This window comes from Mustela nivalis (genome assembly GCF_964662115.1).
Source record: "Mustela nivalis genome assembly, chromosome: 16".
Lineage (NCBI taxonomy): Eukaryota > Metazoa > Chordata > Mammalia > Carnivora > Mustelidae > Mustela > Mustela nivalis.
In genome coordinates, this window is record NC_139035.1 from 49,461,346 (window position 1) to 49,483,839 (window position 22,494).

At 35.9% G+C, this 22,494-nt stretch overlaps 1 protein-coding gene across 1 annotated transcript; it reads right to left on the reverse strand.

Annotated features, from left to right (window-relative positions):
- Positions 1-329: 329 nt before the first annotated feature.
- Positions 330-20,062, reverse strand: RGS21 (regulator of G protein signaling 21; the record flags this gene model as incomplete). Its single annotated transcript, XM_082702572.1, has 3 exons — positions 19,993-20,062; positions 14,825-14,991; positions 330-533 (listed from the first exon to the last, which is right to left on the reverse strand). The coding sequence occupies exons 1-3, from the start codon at positions 20,033-20,035 to the stop codon at positions 330-332; spliced, it is 414 nt and encodes a 137-aa protein (XP_082558698.1). The 5' UTR covers positions 20,036-20,062.
- Positions 20,063-22,494: the final 2,432 nt, after the last annotated feature.

Sequence of the window (22,494 nt, forward strand, 5' to 3'; positions counted from 1 at the left end):
CATGGGAATATCCACTTACGATTTAAGAGTGTATTACATCTCTATTAACTCCCTTGTACTCTTCTAGTAGGAGATTTCTAAGTACCTGATAAAATGAAAAATTCTAAACAAATGACTTAAACCCTAAAGCTTTATACATATATATACACATATATGTGTGTATATATATATTCTGCTGGAGTGAAAAAATATTTTCTAAACCTTAAAAAAACTTGTTTTTGTATATTTAAACAATTTTAGCCTTGAGTATGGTGATTAAAAGTTGATTTCTCCTGTCACTTGTTTTTCTCCAAATTGTAACCTGATTATTAGTTTATCATTTACCTTCTCTACAAAAAAGGGAACCATTTCTTATGATTTCCAACCTGTTTGCTATTTACCAGTTTCTTATAAATCTCTGACTTTAGAAATCGAGGAAAAGAATCCTTGGCCATAAGACTATAGATTAACTTCTGAGCCTCATCAAAACATCTGAGAGTTGGTTCTGCAATATTCTTTGAGATGAGGTCCCTGGTACTGAAGTCAATGTTGATCTGTGGAAATAAGTTTGCATATCATTATATTAGTTTACTCAAGGAATATGTCTTTTATACAGTTGGTAGATGCACATATTATTTGAATTGCTTTTCTAAACACAAAGTTAATCTGATGCAAAACAGCAGAAAAAGTCATACTTTTTTTTTCCCCCTGGAATGCAGAACACGTTTGGTATAATTATTTCTCTTTCTTTGTGTGATCTTTTCTTATTTCTAATGGGAAGACAGTAGAAAGGTGGTCATTTGGGGAAGGAGCCAATAGCAAACTAAGGCACACTGGTTGCAAAGAGACCAATCAGAGGCTAAAAACTAACCTGGGTGGCTCAGTTGGTTAAGTGTCTGCCTTCAGCTCAGGTCATGATCAAGTCCTCAGATCAAGTCCCACACAGACTCCTTGCTTGGAAGGGAGATTGCTTCTTCCTCTCCCTCTGCCTCTCCCCTTGCTGGTTCTCACTTTCTCTATTTCTCTCTTGTGCAACCTCTCTCTCTCAAATAAATAAATAATGTCTTTAAAAAATCATTATTTTTCCTAGTTTGAGAGGGTTGGCATTGACAGAGAAGAGAAGTAAAGCCTTATTTTGAGATTATAAAACAACAACAAAGGCAAAAAATCAAGGTATTTTGTGATTTTAAATATATTTTCCCATAAATCCTTTTTTTCTAGTACTTTAAACCTAATACCAATAATATACTTTCCATAGGCAGAATAATTACTAGGATATAGCAGGTTGGCTACTACCAACACATTCCCATTCTCTATACTTCCCCTTGTATTCCACACAACATTCTTTTTTGTATTTCTATACTTTTATTTCCATTTTCCATACAACATTCTTTTTTTGTATTTCTAATTTGTATTTCTTTTTGTTTGCCAAAATAAACCAAATAACGTCCCCCTCTTCAATGACTCCCATGCCTTCCACAAAGTATACCTGTATATGTGTGTGTGTGTGTGTGTGTGTGTGTGTGTGTATCCTTGTCCCCAAAAAACTATCATACATGAGTATCTTCTGCAAGGTCTCAGAGAGATCTATTACATTGGAACACACCATTCATCAGCAAATCTGTAAAATGCCCCAAACCCTTGGAAGATGCTTATTCAACTCTACACATATTCCAGGATATACTCTGCAAAGCAGAAAATTTCACATCCAGGGTGTCCAATTTAAATCAAAAACATTCATGAAGTGCAAAAGAAATTTGAATCTTAGAATTAAAAACTCAAGGAAGGCAGGTGCTCCCTCCATCTCATTCATCCTTCTATTTTCCGGCACTTAGCAGAGTATCTGCCACATACTAGGCAATCAATAAATATTTGTTGACTAGAATTAAAATGTCTCTTGGCAAAATGCAGAGATTGTAAAAATTCCATAATGTAGGGGTCCAGTGAAAGAAAGACTACACATGACAATTTGTGCTTATTGAATTGAGGTTAAAAGAGGCAGACAGACCTATAATCAAACCTTTCCTCAGCTACTTACTTGTTATTCATATGAGTGAAGGACATTCCATAATTTCTTTTAATCTTTCATTTTCATGGTATAATAGAGAAGAGTAATAGCATTTATCTTAAAGTGTTTCAAGGACTAAATGAGATAAGTGATATCAAAATATTTTAATATTATTATTCCAGAAAGAAGAGAAGAAGAAAAAATTTTAATTTGGAAAGAACCAGAAAGACGTCACTATTTGTTCACAGATGTCTTCCTTCTTGAGGGATTTCAGCTGTTCGGCAATCCTACATTTGCACCTTTATTTCTCTGATCATCCTCTTACATCCTCGGCCTGAAAATTCCAGGCCAAACGCTACAACTCTCTGAAGGCCTCAAATCTGGAATCAATATCTCCTTCTTTATATAGGAAGATGGTGGAGGGCAGTGGAAAGACGTTGGGATAATTTTCTCCTCTGTGCTCTAACACTTAGTACCCTGGTGACCCGGGTTGAGTTTTTAATATCTCCGAGCAATGCTTCCTCGTCATTAAGCTAGGTAGTTCCTGATGGAGTTTTTTTATGAGAATTAAAATAAAATGATCCTTACAATCATTGATTCCACAAATATTTATAGTTATTTATGGTTATTATGTACCAAATGCTTTCTACACTTGGGAAATGATAACCAACAACTAAGTAAATAGCATTATTTTAGAAATAAACTTGAAGGATGAGAAGAAGCCAGTCCTCTAAGAGTGTGGGGGAAAGAAAAACATTTCTAGCAGAAAAAAACAACAAATGCCAAGTTTTTGATGCGAGAAACAATTGTTATGTTCTGAAAAGGCACATGTCTGGACGGCTGGGGTAGAGGGTGTGAGAAATAAAGTTCCTGTAATGAGATTTGCCTACAAGTCTTGTAGCACTTAAGTGCAGTATAAGGAGCTCTTATTTTTCTACTAGAAATAATAAGAAGACAACTGAACTATACCATTAATTACTAAAAGACATCATCTGCAATTTGCTTAACTTTGTATTCCCCGTAATAGTAAATATAGCAATTTATCTCACTGAAGCATTCACTCATTGGGGGGAGTTTTCATTCACAGCAGGGCTGGTGTGTGCCTGGTGCCTGGTGTGCCTGTGTTGGCTTCTTATTATTATTCTAATTAGAACTGAACACCTCCAATAACTCCACATTTCCTATTTAAAACGTTCAAAGCCTTGATTTTGGCATTCATGGCTTTTATAATGGAGTCCTAACTTCACTTTTTTTTTCTCCTTTATGTGTGCCCTGTATTTTTACCAAGCTAGACACCCCCCCTCAAATTCCTGGTATTTTCCCACCTATGAACATTTTTTCATACCATCCTACTCACCTGAAAGTCACTCCTCTTCACCAAGTCTTTCACAGTCTTTTATGCCCATGAGCCTACATTCAAGTAATATCTACCCTGTGAAGTTTACTTGTGGATTGCTTCCTTTGGGCCCGTCAAAGGACTTTGTGTTACTTAGATCGTATTTACATTTTGCGCCTCCTTCTCTATGCCTTGTTCCATGTAAGGACTCCATAAATACAGATTGCATAAATAAAGTGAAAAAAATGTTTCTTTATTTGTTAAAAAATATCACATTTAAATTTTAAAGGGAACTATTCCAACATATAATTAATATTATTTATTAAGATAGATGAAGCTTGTACTTCTGACTTATCTCTCTCATTTCTCTGACTTGTCTGTTCTCCTACCAAGGAACTGCCAACATCAGCTATGATAGCTGACTGATGAGAGATACACTAATCCCAGGAGATAATTAGTAGTCTTATGAGGCTGTGTCTTGGCAATTCAGCTTAATGTCAGTGACAAAACATCACACCCACATGTTTGTATAAATGTCATTATTTTTCTCCAAAGTTCAAGCTTGAAATGTAGGAATCATCTCTGACACCTCTTATTTCTCTGATCTCTCTATTTTTTCCCCTCATTTCCCTTTTATTTGGTAATTTCACAATGGCTCTTTTCGTTCTCACTCTTTTTTTTTTTTTAAAGATTTTTATTTATTTATTTGAGAGACAGTGAGAGAGAGCATGAGAGGCGAGAAGGTCAGAGGGAGAAGCAGACTCCCCATGGAGCTGGGAGCCTGATGTGGGACTCCGTCCCGGGACTCCGGGACTGTGACCTGAGCCAAAGGCGGTTGCTTAACCAACTGAGCCACCCAGGTGCCCTCATTCTCACTCTTATTTCTCTTGTTTAGCCTTTTATAATGGAATCTCTTTCCCAAATTCTGTAATTTCTAGTCTTACCATGTCTTTTCCTTCTGTACATAATCTGAAAGAAAAAATATGCTTTCTGAAGGAAATGAGATAGTAAGCAGATCTTTGAATTATTATCACAAAGAGATAGATTAAGGAAGGAACTTGCACATGGGCAGGTAAACCAATAGGAACCCAGTGGATTTTGAGAACAGGAAAAGCAAGAACCTGGAAATGAATGAAGGTACCAGATTATGTGGGACCTTATAGTTCTGTTAAGGAATTTTTACTTAACCTGAGACCAATGGGAAGAAATTTTAGTAAAGGAACATGTTTGAAAAAAAAAAAAATTATCACTGGTTTCCCTGTGTTATAATGGCTGGGTGTGGATAAAAGGTATAAAATTGAGGAGCACCTGGGTGGCTCAGTGGGTAAAGACTCTGCCTTTGGCTCAGGTCATGATCTCAGGGTCCTGGGATTGAGTCCCACATCTGGCTCTCTGCTCAGCAGGGAGCCTGCTTCCTCCTCTCTCTATCTGCCTCTCTGCCTACTTGTGAACTCTGCCTGTCAAATAAATAAACAAAATCTTTAAACAAAAAAAGGTAGAAAAATGAGAAAACCTTACGAAAAGTCAGGTGGGTAGTGATGGTGAATTTGGCTGTGAAACGTCACAGGGAACGGTGGGAAGTGCATAGCTTTTAAAGATATCTAGAAAGTAGAATGGGTGAAACTTGTGATTGCATAGTGCACTAGGATGAGGGACAAAATACTGAGGAATGGCTGGATTTTAGCAGGATTCTGAAGAATGAGATCACAAGAGACCTGATGGGGTGGAAGTAGATCAAGGATGACTACCGATTATTTATCCAGAGCAAATAGAAGAACAGAGTTGCCATTAACTGAGATGGGGAGACTCAGGTAGAAGAACGTTTTGAACAGAAGATCAGGGCTCAGATTTGAATTTGTTAAGTTTGAGCTGCCCTTTTAAAAATACGGGCGCCTGGGTGGCTCAGTTGGTTATGTGTCTGCCTTGGCTCAGGTCATGATCCCCGGCTCTGCAGGGAGCCTGCTTCTCCCCACCCCCCCCCAACCCTGCTCCACTCATGCGTGCTTTCTCTCGCAAATATATAAATAAAATAAAAATATATTTAAAAATATGGGACCAGACAAATTATTGGGGGAATGAATGTGAGCAGAAAATGAAGGGGATTGCCTTCCCTCATTATAGTTTCTGTTGGGTTATGAGTCAGAACAGTAAAAGAGATTGCTAAATGCAGTCAGTAAGGAAGGAGGAAATCGAGTACTAGAAATCAACTGAAGACAGTATTTCAATTAACAGAAAGAGATCAATTTTGTTAAATGCCCTCTGAGAAGTCAATATAAGTGAGTATGAGAATTAAGTTATAGAAAGTGTCTTGTCTTTTCTCCTCTCTAATCCCTTGAAATTTCAGTGAACTGGGAAAATAGTGAAAATATTAGGTCTCAAATACAGAGATAGATAGATAGATAGATAGATAGATTTAAAAGAATCACTTCTGGGGGTGCCTGGGTGGCTCAGCCTCTGCCTTTGGCTCAGGTCATGATCCTGGGGTCCTGGGATCCAGCCCCGCATCAGCTCTCTGCTCCACGGGGAGCCTGCTTCCCCCTCTCTCTCTCTTTCTGCCTGCCTCTCTGCCTACTTGTGATCTCCATCTGTCAAATAAATAAATAAAATCCTTAAAAAAAAATCACTTCTGGGGGCATGTCTGTGAGCTGCATCATCTACTTTGTTTAAATATCAGCTCTAATTTTTGGTTGGGTTCTACCAGAAGATGCATGGATAAATTTTTATCTCAAAGAGTAAGGCAGGAGGTGCTGAGCTTGGAGTAGACCAACGGTAAGGTCCCATCAGGAAGTGAACTTCTAAAGATGGATCCTCTCCAGCTGGAGGATATTGAGGCATTCCTGAACTGCCTGGGAGCTAGGGGGAAGCTCTGACTATGCTGAGAGGGTCAAATTCTTAGGTCAAGGACCTGGGCTATGGGGTGCCTGGGTGGCTCAGTGGGTTAAAGCCTCTGCCTTCAGCTCAGGTCATGATCCCAGGGTCCTGGGATTGAGCCCCACATTGGGCTTTCTCCTCAGCAGGGAGCCTGCTTCCCCTTCTCTCTCTGCTTGCCTCTCTGCCTACTTGTGATCTCTGTCTGTCAAATAAATAAATAAAATCTTAACAACAACAAAAAAAAAGAGGCTGGGCTAAACAGTGTATCAGTTAATGAAATAAAGTTCACATTATTTACTAATATGATAGCTACTTGCATTTCGTTTGTATGGATACAGAGTTCAGTTTCAAGGACTCTGAGAAATATAATATTTCTTTTGCTTATTTTTTCAAAAGATTATGAATTATCTTAGATATCTGAGCCCGCTGCACTGTCAGTCTCAGAAAAGAATTGTGATTCTTACTGAATCTCTGACAGCAGAGATGTCATCACAACCATTAGAGGCTTTTAAATTCTGTCAATTTTGAAAAGGCCTTGACATAGGTGACAATGAAAGCAATCCACTGCATTAAAATGACTACTTTGTGAATGATGTTTGGGGCAGTTGTTTAAAAACAGTTTTATTCTAAAGACCCAGAATCTGTTAATACTCATGGGATTTTGTTAACCCTCAGATATGGCAGCCAAAGTCCCCCTTATTATGCCAGCAGTTTTAAATCCTTTTAGTTTTCCACAAATCATTTTATCAGGAAGAATACATTTTAAAGGGTACCAGCTGGCTTTCCCGTGACCCTCCACTCCGCTTTCTCTATTTTTACATAATTTGAATGAAAATTTTCAATTGTGTTCTCGCATTCAAATTAGATAGTCTTTTCCTCATCTAGAAAGTCGAGTGGAGCAGGAGACTGTCGTTAAGCACAGAGAGTGTTCCTGCCTATGGAAAGCACCTTACTAAAACAGAGCAGGTGGCATCTTAGACCTCATTCACAACAGAGCTTGAAAATTACTGTTCAAATTAAAGCCGCCTCTAGTCATGTTTTTGGTTACATAGTTCTATTTAATCACCACAAACTCCTCTTGTATTACTTCATTTTTGACATTATTAAAGGAAAATGAATATCCTGAAATATATTCTCAAGGGTGGCTATTAAAGTTGAGAATAGCAGAGTTTGTAACACCTAGAAGGAATCCATCCCTGCATAGGACTTGATCCTTTTGTCCTTATCGGTTTTAGAGACACAAATCAGTGACACGTGTTGGGAGGTAGTATTAATGTCTCAAATCGGGCAAAGGAAGCAGAAGAAATGATAACACATGAAATCACATAAATTGATAAAAATAGATGGACATAATGTATATGGATAACGCATATGATTGCTAAAAATAGATGTACATAAGCAAAAGTTATCTGGATAGCTGAGAGGGAGTCCAATTGACTCGTTTCATTCACCAACCCAAACATGCTAATCTAAGACTAATTTCAGTAGCACAGAGACACATGGAAATTGGAAAAACATCTGAGTGTTTTCTTTTCAAGTTAAAACGTAGCAGCCTGTTTTTCAGAGGGCCAAAATGACACTGCAAATTATTTAGAAGAAGTACTCCTGCAACTCTTTCGCCTCTTAATGCCATAATGAATCTAAACTTGGTGGTTTAAGAAGTTTTATACAAATTAAAGAGAATATGAGAAGAGAAATAAAGCTTTTGATAGAAAAGAAGACAGACGCTGTGTGCCAAGATAATTTTATGCTTTTGCCTTTAGCATAAACATCAAGGTTCCCAGCTTTATTACAAACATTTAAAATAAATAGTAGATCTAGAGAATGGAATTTGGAACCTAAGAGCACGGGCTGTAGACCTCTCTTCTCATGATCTGGTGTATCATCATGACTGCGGACTCGTTATTTTCTCTCTAGGGCTCAGATCATTTTCACCTGTGCAATGTGGGTGATTATAATACCTCCCTAAGATAGTGCCCATGATGATCAGATGCAATAGTCCACATGAAAGCATCATGCAGAGATGTCACTTATAGTTTTTTTAGCTCGGTTTCCTTCCTTTGCGTCCTACCCCTCCTCCTTCTCATGCTTCTTGATCACCTCCTTTTGCTCCTCTTTCTCTCTCTTACATTTTCAGAGGCTTTTTAAGATGAAATAAATAAGGAAGAAGAAATTATTGGCATCCAGGAGGTGATGTTCCTTCAGTCTGCTCTCTGACACAGACTGTGCTAAGCTTCCTTCACAACTGTTCTAGCCTTCTAGGCACTGCCTGGTGCTTTGACTTCCTCTTTGTCTTTCTTTCCTATCCTTCTCTCCCATTATGTCTAATTCCCCCTCTACCCCCATTTCTGGTCAAAGCTCATGTATTACTTCTTTTGAGATACATTTTCTCATCCCCCCCTAGAAATTGATTTTCCTGTTGATGCTACATATCACCTGTGTTCCTACCACAACTCTCATCAAAGATTATTGTTAATGATTTTTTAACTGGAGTCCTCTCCTCAAAATGGATAGCTTTACCCAATCAGGGACTCTTGTCTTTTTCCTTATCTGCTCCAGTATGGTTCCTGGCATATACGAGACACTTCATGATCAGTGTACAAAAAATTAGGAAATTAATAAAGAGGCAAACTCTTTATATCTGGAGATGATCCTAGAGTTGGGGGACACTGTTGATAAGCAGCAACTTGTGGGGCCAGACAAAAACATCAACATGTTGGTGAAAGTGGCATTAAAAATGCTAAGAAAACATTTGAATCTAAGGTGGAGAAGACAAAGTTGGAATGACAGTAATATCAAGACATGGTTCCAAATGCCTATTTTCATGGGCCTTTCTCTACCAATAATTCATATATCTATTTCCTTTCTTTGGGATTCTGTTTAAAGCTAACTTAATTTATAATAAAGACCTTATCTCAGTATCTTGTCTCACTACTATTCAATCATTATATCCTTCGAGGTATAATGCAAAGAGTTCCCTCTGTAACTTTTTTTTCACTTAATCATTTGTTGCTTTGCTATTTTCCCCTACTTCCATAAATTTCATTTTTTTAACCCAACTCGCTTCAAAGTTTCTTTGGAGCCAAACTGTAGTTTCAACCTATTTTATTTTCTTGCATTTCCTTATCAAGCTGCCTAGTTCACACAACATATTGCATTATACTTCAGCGTTTTTTTAATCTGTTCTCCTGCCTAAACTGAGCTGCCCTTCCACGGAGATACTTCGTCTTATAAAGGGATGAACAGTAGACACAGAGTGAGTATTTGCTGATGTGAAATAAAATATCAACAAATAACATTATACTGACTTCGAAATAAAAGCAAAACACCAGACATAGATATTTTAAGAAGTCTCCTGCACCCATGAAGATACCTTCTCCCCTGTGACTATAGTTTCTTCTTTGTCTTATGAGTTGTGGTGTCTTCACATTTAATAAATACATTTTTATTTATTTTTTTTAGAAGATTTTGTTTATTTGAGATAGAGAGAGAGTGCACACACAGACTGTAGGGAGAGGCAAAAGGAGAGGGAGAAGCAGACTTCCTGCTGAGCAGGAGCCCAATAGCAGCAATGCCAGGCTCTATCCCAGGACCCCGGGATCATGACCTGAGAGGAAGGCAGGTGCTTAATTGAGTCAGCCACCCAGGTGTTCCATTTAATAAATACGTTTAAGAATTAAATATTTCATACTGATATTCTTTGACTTAAAAAACTGCCAACGTATTTTCCTGGATTGGTGATAATATGCAGTTGAATTTATATAATTTTAAATATTAGACTGTTGTCTGATTTGGGACATTTTCTACTATCTCAAAATGAAAACCAACATAAGCATAAACATTCTTCTCTCTAATCACATATTTTCCATCCTGAGTAATTTCTTTTTCAATAAAAAGAATGACACAAATATAATATACATAAGTGAGATAAATATAACATGAATATTTAAAATCTGTCAGTGTTTTTAGTAATATGAAAATATTTCGGGGTGCCTGGGTGGCTCAGTGGGTTAAGCCTCTGCCTTCGGCTCAGGTCATGATCTCAGGGTCCTGGGATCGAGTCCCACATCTGGCTCTCTGCTCAGCAGGGAGCCTGCTTCCTCCTCTCTCTGCCTGCCTCTCTGCCTACTTGTGATCTCTGTCTGTCAAATAAATAAATAAAATTTTTTAAAAAAAAGAAAATATTATTTAAAATATTTTGAAGAGTTCCATTCTCTTGAAACCAAGTAAAATTACTTTCTTAAAATTTCCAAATATTATGAAATGAGTGGTCCAAATTGAAGGATGAATACCTGAAAGTTGAAGAATTTCTTTTACACTTATAGGTTCTTTTTTTTTTTTTTTTAACTTTTTATTTTTTATAAACATATATTTTTATCCCCAGGGGTACAGGTCTGTGAATCACCAGGTTTACACACTTCACAGCACTCACCAAAGCCAAACTATGGAAAGAACCTAGATGTCCATCCACAGATGAATGGATCAAGAAGATGTGGTATATATACACAATGGAATACTATGCAGCCATCAAAAGAAATGAAATCTTGCCATTTGCGACAACATGGATGGAACTAGAGCGTATCATGCTTAGCGAAATAAGTCAAGCAGAGAAAGACAACTATCATATGATCTCCCTGATATGAGGAAGTGGTGATGCAACATGGAGGCTTAAGTGGGTAGGAGAAGAATAAATGATACACTTATAGGTTCTTATTGTGTACAAAGTAGAGGCACTTTAAAAAATAATTGCTTAAAAAAAAAAGTTGCTTGTCGGGATGCCTGAGTGGCTCAGTCAGTTAAGGGTCTGCCTTGGGCTCACTCAGGTCATGATCCCAGGATCTACATCAGGATCCTTGCTCAGCAGGGAGCCTGCTTCTTCCTTTGCCTCCCACTCCCTCTACCTGTGCTCTGTCTCTCTTCCTCTGATAAGTAAGTAAAATCTTTTTTAAAATTAAAAATATTGCTTGCCTAACAATTTTCTCATTTTTAAATCACTTAGTTAAAATGTCTGGCTATATTTATACCTTTTTTCCCTCAGTATTTTCTTCTGAAATTGTCTAGGTATAGTCCATTCAATGAGTAGCTCTTTTTAATCTCAAACTAGTGATTTGCTAACATGTTTTTATAATGGTTGTTTTCAGGTTGAAACTATAGCCCTAATAGAGACTTGTTGAAAAAAAAGAAAGGGATTACATGATACAAACCATAGACATGTGATCTTACTCATCATTCTCATGTGTCCTGTGTGGTTGTTATGTGCTTGGTTTATAGGTGAATGAGGAGATGGGAAACTGAGGCTTAGAGAGAGAGAACAGCTCACCACAAGATTACAGGATTTTAATTTAGGTCTAGATAGCTCTCAACTTCCAGTCTTCCACTATATCACACTATTAGCGTAGAAACTAGAGAAAAGGTAACGCTGTAAGGGAGAGAGAGCATAAAGTCTAGTTATGATTATTATCATTTCTCACCAAGACCTAAAATTTCAATTTTTGTTGTTTTGTTCAGTGTGCTGTCTTTGCCTGTTAGAACAGGAAAGGGAGAACCATTAGTACTGTCAATTTATAGACGGGGGTTGTTTAGTAAATTTATTATAATCTAATTATAAATTGTTTAATTGCATCAATTGAAAATTAAGTTACGCTAGCAATTTCATAGATGAGGAAATAGAGATGCAAGAAATTAAAGAGAAATTAAATAGGAATTAATAGACATCTGCATAACATGATTTTGCCATTCTTCTTTACTGTAGGATTTTCTACCAAGAAGATCAGTTGTAATTTTTTTTAAGGAATTTTAATTTTTTTTAAAGATTTTATTTATTTATTTGACAGAGAGAGAGAGACAGCGAGAGAGGGAACACAAACAGAGGGAGTGGGAGAAGGAGAAGCAGGCTTCCCACTGAGCAGAGATTTCCATGCAGGGCTTGATCCCAGGACCCTGGGATCATGACCTGAGCTGAAGGCAGACACTTAATGCCTGAGCCACCCAGGAGCCCCAGTTTTGATTCTTTATAAGAGTCGCTTATATAACTATAATCAAATATGGAAAACTGGAGACTATTCTCATATAAATGTCACTCTTGAATTAATTTTTTTTTGAATTAATTTTTTTACTTGTGAAAATCATGTTTTCCCGCTTCTATATCAAATATATGAACTCGTCTTCATAAGTTTGCCTACTAGATAAATTTAAAATACTTCCCACCCTTTCTTTATCTTTACTACTGCCCATCCAACCTCACCCCCCCCCCCCCCCACTTCCCATTAGCCATATCAAAATGTTTGTAACTTTCAGGAAACATTAGGGAGCTTTGTACTTCCATGTGATTTCACTGTGCCCTGCGTCTGAAATATTCTTTCTTCATTTACGTCTTGATATTACTCTTTTCATGACATACATTTTTCATGTGTGAGTCATCCAGAAAATGCATCCCTTAACTCTCCAGATTTAATCACTTTTCCAGTGTGCTAATAATGAACTTCAAATGTGGCTTTATTATTATATTGTTTATTGTGTATTTGACTGGTTTTATTACATGTCGGTCTTTCCTGCTTTGTGACTTCATTGTGGGGACGGGCACTCAGTTTAATGAGTCAACATACTCACAGTTGTATTATATTTAATATACAGCTGATGGACAGAGAAATACCTTGAAGACTGACATAAAATATAAGAGGCAAATGCCCGTTAGTAATTTGGGAAGGTGAAATTTAGTAATCTGTTGAATTGGAAACAACTAATGGCAAATAATAGGAAAGATAATGACTATTTCAAATGTACATCTACATAGTTCTTTGTTTTCAGTGAATTTTGTCATATTTGATAATAAATTTTTAGATACTTCAAAGAGAAAATATAATTATTACTTGAAAAGGAGCCATAAATTTAATTATATTTTATTTGGTCAAATTAATTAGATGGACAAAGTATAAAAAGCCATAAAACTTTTATATGCTAAAATAATAACTGTGTTATTTATTTAAATTATTACCACATAAATTTATTTTAGAAGAAAATATTAGGAAGATAAACAAAGCTATTTTGTCAAAATTGATAAATTATTATATATTGTAAGATTAATTGAGCTATATTATATATTGTAAGATTAATTGAGCTATAATTAAAAGACGACATTTCTTATTAGAAGACTTTTCATGCAAAATGTTTGAGAATATTATTCTAAAACAATCACTGTTAATTAGCTGAATTCATAGAGAAGAAAAAAAATCTGGCTTTCAAATCAATATCACAATAAATAGGATATCTTTAGAGCTGATTTCAAACCCTTTTAGGAAATGACACATTAATCAACTTGACAAATCTCATATACTATATTTTCAATTTTCCAGAATTATTTATTGATTCTTAGATGGTGACGGGGAAATGAATGTTGAAATAGCTTCACAGCAGTTAAAATTCTTCACTCTTCACCCGCCCCCGCCTCGTGAATTTAAAGCTATGCTTTAGTAGCTCATATGTCTGTAAAGTTATACTAGCCAATGTATGCCATAGTAATTAATGTCCAATTAAAACTTGAACTACTGATACAGCCACTTTATGTCCTAGATTTTCTGAAAGTGTTTTCATTTCATCTATTCTTTTTTTTGTCCCCATAAGTGTAATAACCCTTCTCACATCATGAATCCTAATTTTGGGTCAGAAAATATAATAACTATCCCCTAGGATAGGAGGAAATTGGTGTTTTTGCCTCTGTAGGAAAGATGACTTGTACTAGTAGTTCATGTTCAGTACTAGTAATTCATGTATCTTTCTATTTAGTACTTATGCATTAAAATTCCTTGCTTATATGATATATTCAGTGAGGAACTGAAATCATTTAAATTATAAATCACTTAAACTTTAAATATTAAAGGGTATATGAGGATGATCATGGTTTGGTTCTGGAAATAAAATCAAATATAAATGAGGTGTTACATACATTGAACACTTTTTGGGAGGGGGGAGTTATTACCAGTCATTCCAGGTTTCTCTCTAAGACCCTTTCTACTTTCCTTATCTTAAAGCAGCACAGGTGGGTCCTGAAACATTGCTTCATACCTTTGGCTAATTTTTACTATCAAAGAAATAAAGGTAAGCAAATGCTTCTTTTGGAAAGTAAGATATTACCTGCCATAAAGTGGAGATCCAAAATACTAAAAATGAAGAGTTCATGTTGTTCGGTAACAGTCCTATTTTCCCTCACATATTATTCTAAATTTTTATATCTATTATTCTCTTCTAGAATTCTATTCCATCTTGACCACCATGATTTATAAAAGGGAAAATGAAAGTGAACTTGAAATGCAAGAACACATTGAAGTAACATTTCTATAGGGTAAACTTGAGAGTGATTTAACCTGAGATAATGAACACAATTTTTCAGGAATCTGCAGGTTGTGCTAAGGAAACAAAAATATTGGTCATATCTGGCACATAGTAGGTGTTGAAAAATACTTGCTGAATCAGTAAAAGATAGGATCATTTTAAAGGCACTTCTTTTGGAGTTTACGACATTTCTACTTGAATACATAGCGACAATTTGTTTCCCTTTAGATGGATTAAGTCTTATAATTGGGAGCAGATTTGGTAGCAGGTGAGTAGTCACTATCCTGGAGTGTTTTCCTCACCTCTTTAGGGGCATCAGCTTCAATGAATTCAGAATAGATCATCTTGGCTTTAGAAGCAATTTTTTCTGCACTTTCTGTTTTTTTGAAGTCTTCACAGGCAAGCCAGAACTCAACATTTTCTTCACTAAACTCTGATTTTAGAAATGTTCGAAAAGCATCCAAACCAGCTATAAAATATAAAAGAAAAACTTTCGTATATCAGGCAGTGCAGTATACATAATCAACAGGAATACATTGTATAATATGAGCATTTACTGAGTGTTCAGTGGCAAATATTTATCATCCCTCTCTATATAGTGGTATGTTTTTGTTTTTAAGTTTAGAAACCTTATTTCGGATCAATAATCATAAATATAAAATATTCTCTTTTGAAATATTTTTAAAGTATTTTATTTATTTATTTGACAGAGAGATCACAAGTAGGCAGAGAGGCAGGCAGAGAGAGAGGAGGAAGCAGGCTCCCTGCCAAGCAGAGAGCCTGATGCGGGGCTCGATCCCAGAACCCTGGGACCATGACCTGAGCTGAAGGCAGAGGCTTAACCCACTGAGCCATCTGGGTGCCCCATAAATATAAAATATTCTTGTCTCTATTTCTCCAGTTAGCTCCATTAACAAAGAAAAACTGTACTTTTTCTTTCTAGATCTTAAATATCAAGAAGTTGTGTCTAGAGGATGATGGTAACTTCATGGGAAATCCATGGGCTTAGCGTCCTATACCCAATGAACTAAGCCCAAAACAAGTAATGATGCTATATTGACTTCAGAGTAAGAATAGCTTTGCTGCTGTGAGTTGGTGAGGAAACAATCTGATGCTCAAGAGTTAGATTATGTGCATTTGGGCTCAAAGCAAAGATGGGAGGACTGACATTTGGTTAATTTTGAGTGAATACATCGGCAAATTCAAATCTCCAGACCAAGAAAGTAACCAGCAAAATACTTGGTGTGACTATTTCTCCCCTCTATGTGGTGATCCGCAATTTTAAGTCAATAAAGCAAGTGAATGAGCTTTTCTCCAGCGTTGCCTTAAGTAAAACACTGTTGTCGCCCATTCTCCCTTATACTACCTGCTCTAACTTAGCCTGTGCATTGTATTGTTCTCCTGCTCCCAGGTATTCTGAGCATGCATTTCTCCAGAAACTTTAGACTACTTATTTGCAGGCTTGTTTACTTTGCCTTAATTAGCATATGTAATTTCCTTTAAATTTAATAACAACCGGTAGCGCTTGCAGCCTCTGATTCCCTTAGGTCCCATTTCTCCCCATTATTTCACTTTCAGCCAAATTTACATGGGTATTATTCCTATCTGAGATTAATATTGTTCCTTTCTTTACCTTCCTCATCAAAATGTGCCCTGAAATATTCTTTAGAATATCTAGAGCTGGGGCGCCTGGGTGGCTCCGTGGGTTAAAGCCTCTGCCTTCAGCTTGGGTCATGATCTCAGGGTCATGGGATCGAGCCCCTCATCGGGCTCTCTGCTCAGCGAGGAGCTTGCTTCTCCTCTCTCTCTGCCTGCCTCTCTGCCTCCTTGTGATCTCTGTCTGTCAAATAAATAAATAAAATCTTTAAAAAATATATCTAGAGCTCACTGAAGAAGGTAATTCTTGCTAAATCAGTTAGGGATGAGTAGGTTGGCTAACTGAATTTAAATAAGAAAAGAAAATCAGGGGCGCCTGGGTGGCTCAGTGGGTTAAAACCTCTGCCTTCAGCTCGGGTCATGATCCCAGGGTCCTGGGATCGAGCCCCACATCGGGCTCTCTGCTCTGCAGGGAGCCTGCTTCCTCCTCTCTCTCTCTGCCTGCCGCTCTGCCTACTTGTGATCTCTGTCTGTCAAATAAATAAGGAAAAAAAAAAGAAAAAAAGAAAATCAAACCAACAAAAATGGAACAAAAAAATTTGGTTATCTAATTATTTTTCTAACATAAAAAGTATTGGGGAGAATTGAGAGTGAGAAAAATATATGAGTCTTCGCTTGACTAATGAAAATTTAAGCTTAACATCAGGAATTTTTAAAATAGTGTAATTTTGAGGGCTTTGGTAGCACAAGTATTGACTGTCGCATGCAATAAATATTTTTAAAAAAGGATTGTGCCTCTACTTAGATAGCAGGTTAGAAAGGTCTTTATTACATCTCCACAATTGAATGGACTAAGGTAGTACCTTGAGTTCGTATCATTTGGTTTCACAGATTGCACCTGTCTGAGGTGAGTATCTGTTTATAAATCAGACTGTGGATCTCTCTGAGGAGGAAAATATACATCAGCGCTTTTGCCTTGGGAAGGATTTGCCTTCCAAAACACTGGCGACTCTCTTCCACCTGCCATGAGGGCCCCTTTGCTTTTGCTCAAAGCAGCTCTTCCCTGACTGCATACTCAGAGTTCTGATCCCTTCTTGTTCCAAAGTAGGGGTGAATAAGCTTGTGGAGAATCAGTGGAAAAGAAAATTTTAAGAGAAAGTTTATGGAAAAGGGGCCAAAGTCAGCTATTTGCAGTTTATTGCAGGTGGGAAGCAAAGTGATTTTAGTAAGAGAAAATAGAAAAGGCTTCAGGGAGCCAGATAAAAGCATCTAAAAACACTGGGAAATTAAAAATAGATTTAATATATTTTTTTTATCATTTGAAATAGAGTTGAAATAACAAGTCATTACCAAAGGTTATCAGGTACCAATTAAAATTCTCAGTAGAAATATTGGAGAGTGTGGATGATGTTAATTTGTGAACACTATAAAAAATTCAATTAACTACACATTTATTGCATTTAAAAATACATCTAAGAAGCTTCTGTGACACAAATTTAGGTTATAAAAATCCTCTTAATAACATTCAGTTAAAATTTCCATGAGTTTTGTCTGAACGATGATGAATTTGAGGGTTCAAAACAGAATTTATGCTGAAATCTATTTTATAGAGAGGACAAAGTACACTTTAATGGTATTTAAAGAATGTTGTAGATTCCTGTCTGACAGTATTTTACATGTGTGTCGTTAAGGCATATGAGGCCTCCTCCCAATGAGGATTATCTAAATGTATCCCGGAGAGATGGGAAACTAGAGATCAAGAAACTTACTATTTTCTCACATTCAGCAATTTTAATGAAAGACTACTTGGAGATAATAACTATTGTCCTCTCCCATCACTCAGTTTGGGACACAATGAAATAGAATCAACAGCTAAAATGAGCTAGTTATCTCGGTGTTGAACACACTATTTTATTGAACTACACTTCTATTCTCTATATACAATATGAATGATCACAAGATGTCATGGGACTTTGGAATAATATGTTACATGCAATTAAAATGATGGTCTCTGAGGGCACTCTCTGCAGAATGGAATGGCTACTGGTTAGGCTTAACCGGGCTGACAAACGGATTAAGCCCTAGGTGTTGAAACTTACATGAGAGCTGAAGCTCAGTACGTACAGGACATAACCCCAAGTTGATGAGAAACATAATTTGATGAGTTATTTAGCTGTTCAAAAAATTTCCAAGCTATTTTTCTGGTGTTGTAAAAAGCAAAAAAACAAACATCTACTCAAATGAAACTAGGACTCTTCTACTTTACGTGGGCATGATATAGAAAAGCTCAGGAGATATGCAGATGAGACCATTTGTCTTCGGCTCAACATCTTCCATGCCTCTGCTCTGTGGCGCTGTTCCCTAGAGCTTCCCTACTCCCCTACCACCTGCAGGTTTCTGGTAAACCTGATCTGTCCCACTCATTATACACTTAAGTAAAAAAGAAACATGCCTTTCCAAACTTACAAAAATGCAATTCCATATCTTTGATGTCTTAGTATATATCCTTAGTTGAATTCTAGGAGTCATGTGGATTATTTTATGTCTATGGGTTAGGAATTAATCATTTAAGAATTATAAAAACAAAATAGTTTTGTCTACTTCAATTTAATTTTGCATGTGAATAAACAACTATGAAGAATTCACCCAACTTTATTACGTTTTAAACTTTTCTAATATTCTGATATTTACTTTGTAAATTTGAAGTAGAAATTCCATTTGATTAGTATCAATGATTTTAATTATTAAACATTCTTTAATACATGGCTCTGAAGAGCCATTTTTTCCTGTATGAGATACAACTGAGATAAAACTGCTGCAAAACAGAATTGTCTATAACAGAAACAGAAGTTCCAAATGACTACTTTGAATTAAATTTTGGGGTTATTATTTATTGAAAATCAGCTTACCTTATTGAGTCAATATGAAATAATATAAAATACATATCCACACATGTACATATTAATACATTTAAATATGTTTTTGTTTTCACTAAAAATTATAATTTCAGTTGAAATAAATACTTAAAAACTGTTTTTAGCCTCAAGACATGAAAAAAACAAGTGATTTATTTAAATTTTCAACTTTTTTTAAAGATCTTATTTATTTATTTGACAGACAGAGATCACAAGTAGGCAGAGAGGCAGGCAGAGAGAGAGGAGGAAGCAGGCTCCCTGCTGAGCAGAAAGCCCAGTGCAGGGCTGGATCCCAGGACCCTGGGATCATGACCCAAGCTGAAGGCAGAGGCTTTAACCCATTGAGCCACCCAGGCACTCCTAAATTTTCAATTTTTTAATAGTTTGTATGTTTCTTTCAGCTTGTAACAAGAATAATCTATATATATATATATATATATATATGTATATATATACATATATATATATTCATGTCTCAGGCTAAAAACATTTATCTCAACTGCAATTCTAATTTTTAGTGGAAAAAAAAAGTTTAAATGTATTAATATGTACATGTGTGTATATGTATATGTATTTATATTATTTAATATTGGCTCAGAAGGTAATTTGATTTTCATTATATATATAATGAAAATATATATATAATGATATATATATACACACATATATATGTACATATATATATAATGATAATGAGTCTAAGAAAATGACAGATTTCTTACTTCCTTTTTGGGATTTTCATTTTGTGTCAATGTTTGAAGTTTCTATAATCATGTCTTATTTTAGGTTCTACCTAATGCCACTTAGGTTTAGGACCTATATTCCACCTAGATTTGTGTGACTGTTGGGACTCTTATGCTTCAAATATTGATGAAATTCATATTTTATAATGACTACAACTTTCAGAATTTGAAGACTTACTTTTATTCATTTTATTTTTTAGCTTCATCAGATCTTACCTTGGTTGGTTAAAAGTGTGTCCATATTTTCAGACCACGCCATTGTTTCTGTTGTTTGTGACCTGTAGAAACAACATCTACCCTTGACAATAGCATTGTGATCTTTTTCTTCCATAACCTATAGTAATATTTGAGTTATATGTATTTGTTGAATGACATAATTTAAAAGAGCTTTGTGCCATTAATCAAACTGCAAAAGGTCAACAAAAATTGTATAATGTTTTCCACAGTGGTCAGCAATAGCAACATAGAGTGGGATATAATTCAGCATCTGCAATTATTTATTAATCTATCTTATAATTTATTAATATTTGCAAATTCTTACATCTTAATAAAAGCATAGGAGAGAGATTAATCATGGTTCTATGAAGTATAGTGAATTTCTTCTCAACTGTAAATATATTGATTGTTAATTTATGTCGCATCACTCTGGTCTATTCCCGAAAACTTATCATGATAGCAATAGTGATAAATGAACTATTTTCTAAGTTTTCACAGTATATAAAATAATCCATGTTATAATTAAGTATTTCAAAAAAGTTTTTGAAGTGTTTCAATTAAGGATTTCTAATATGTGATGATCTTAAAAGTGTTTATTTATAGTGTTCTGAGAAACCTTTGCCCCACTTCGAGACAGGCTTTATTTTTCCTTAGACTGGTATGCCTCCAGTTCTGGAATGATTTATTTAAATCTAGCAATCTGTCAGGACAGAGTAATATCTTTTCCAAAGCAGTCACAAAAATTTATAGACTTAAGTCTTCTGAAGAAGGTATACTTTTGAAGATGTGATGTAGAAATGGTAAATCAGGTTTAAGATATAAACTTCCTGAGATACGAGTACATCATGCATTATTTGCCTTAATAAACTAAGATCCTGATGAGATAAGCTCCCATCCATAGAAAGCATCTGCTACCCAGAAAAAAAAAAAAAAAAAAAACACTAAGATTACATAGCTGTGATGTGCAAATGACTTACTTATTATGGAAAGGGATGAGCTAATTGAAAGTTTTTATTAAAATGATTGATGATAAAATAGAGACAGTGTCATATTAAGTCATTCTTATAAAACTCAATCTTTGCATATCAAGGTGACTGATCTTAAATATGCTATGTGAAGCAATATCCATACTTTTATATTGTGTTACTTCTTGTAATTTGCTGCCGTTTTTATTATTTGTGTTGGGGTTTGTTGTGCTCCCTTCTGCTGTTGCAGATGTGATTGTGTTTTCAGATAATAACAGGTGTCCTTATAGAGAACACATAGAGGAAGATGTGTGACTGGAGATTCATTTTACTACTTTCCATTATTTCCATTTCCTGTTGAAACTTTCTTCCCTGATGGTGGGCAGCTGATACTCCTTTCTCCCTTGATTTGCTAAATCTTAGCACACAAGATTTTCCATGAAACCATTTTTAAATAGTAGTTTTTTCATTCTAATGGACATTTAAATAATTTAGGTTGTTCAATTCCTATTCTCATTAATGGAGAAGGGGACCCAAACCTAGATTTAAATTTACATTGAAGAGCTTTTGTGCACTATAAAACCTGTTATACTAATAAGCTTATGCTATATTTCATGATTCAAATATTAGGTCTTGTAAGGAGTCCTATTGAATACACTAAAATTATCATATGATCACTTAAAATACACATGTTTAAAAATGTCTCTATTTGAAGATTGATATTTGGTGGTTAACAGAGTAATCAGATTGCGAACTACTTAGTATGAGTGAAATATATGTTAATGAACAGGGCACTGAGGAATGTTGAGCCCAAACCTGGGCACACCGTACAACAATTCTGAGTGAGGAACAGGCACCAGAAAGAGCACATAGAAAACCAAACAAAAATAAAAATGTAGACAGAAAGGATTCGGAGGTGAATATACACTTCCTTGTTGTGTAAGATCTCTGATGATAGGAATAAATATTGTTATTTTGTGGAAGCCGAGAAAATTAAGGCCATCCTATCTCAAGTTTAGCTGATGTGGGAAACAGAGGCAGAAGAAAATCATTAAAATTCCTTACCTACTGACAAGCCCTTGAAACAGGCAGAGTGGCTCTCCCCTGGGAACTCAACTGCCCTCACCTTGAGGTTTTGCTAAGGACAATCCTAGCCTGACCAACCCCCTACCCCAACAGGTCTGACCAGGATCCTATAAGTCTACTTTAACAATTCCTTTATCTCTAAACCTCCAAGATAGTGTCGAGAATCATTCCCAAGTATATGACCCACTGATAGACATCTAAAGGGTCTCACGAAAAGATTTTTATTATTGGTAATAAATAACCTTTCTCACAACAATAGCTAGCCCCTCAAGGTCCTGGAGACCTTGCTTCCAAAAGTCCTTGGAGACTTACATCATCCATAATCCCCTTGTCCTCACCCACCGCCGAGTTCACCCCTACTCTGCCTTTAAAAACTCTGACTGTAATCTGGTTCAGGGTCCAAGTCCCTGTGTCGGGTATACTTGGGCCCAAGCTTAAGCATGTAACCTCA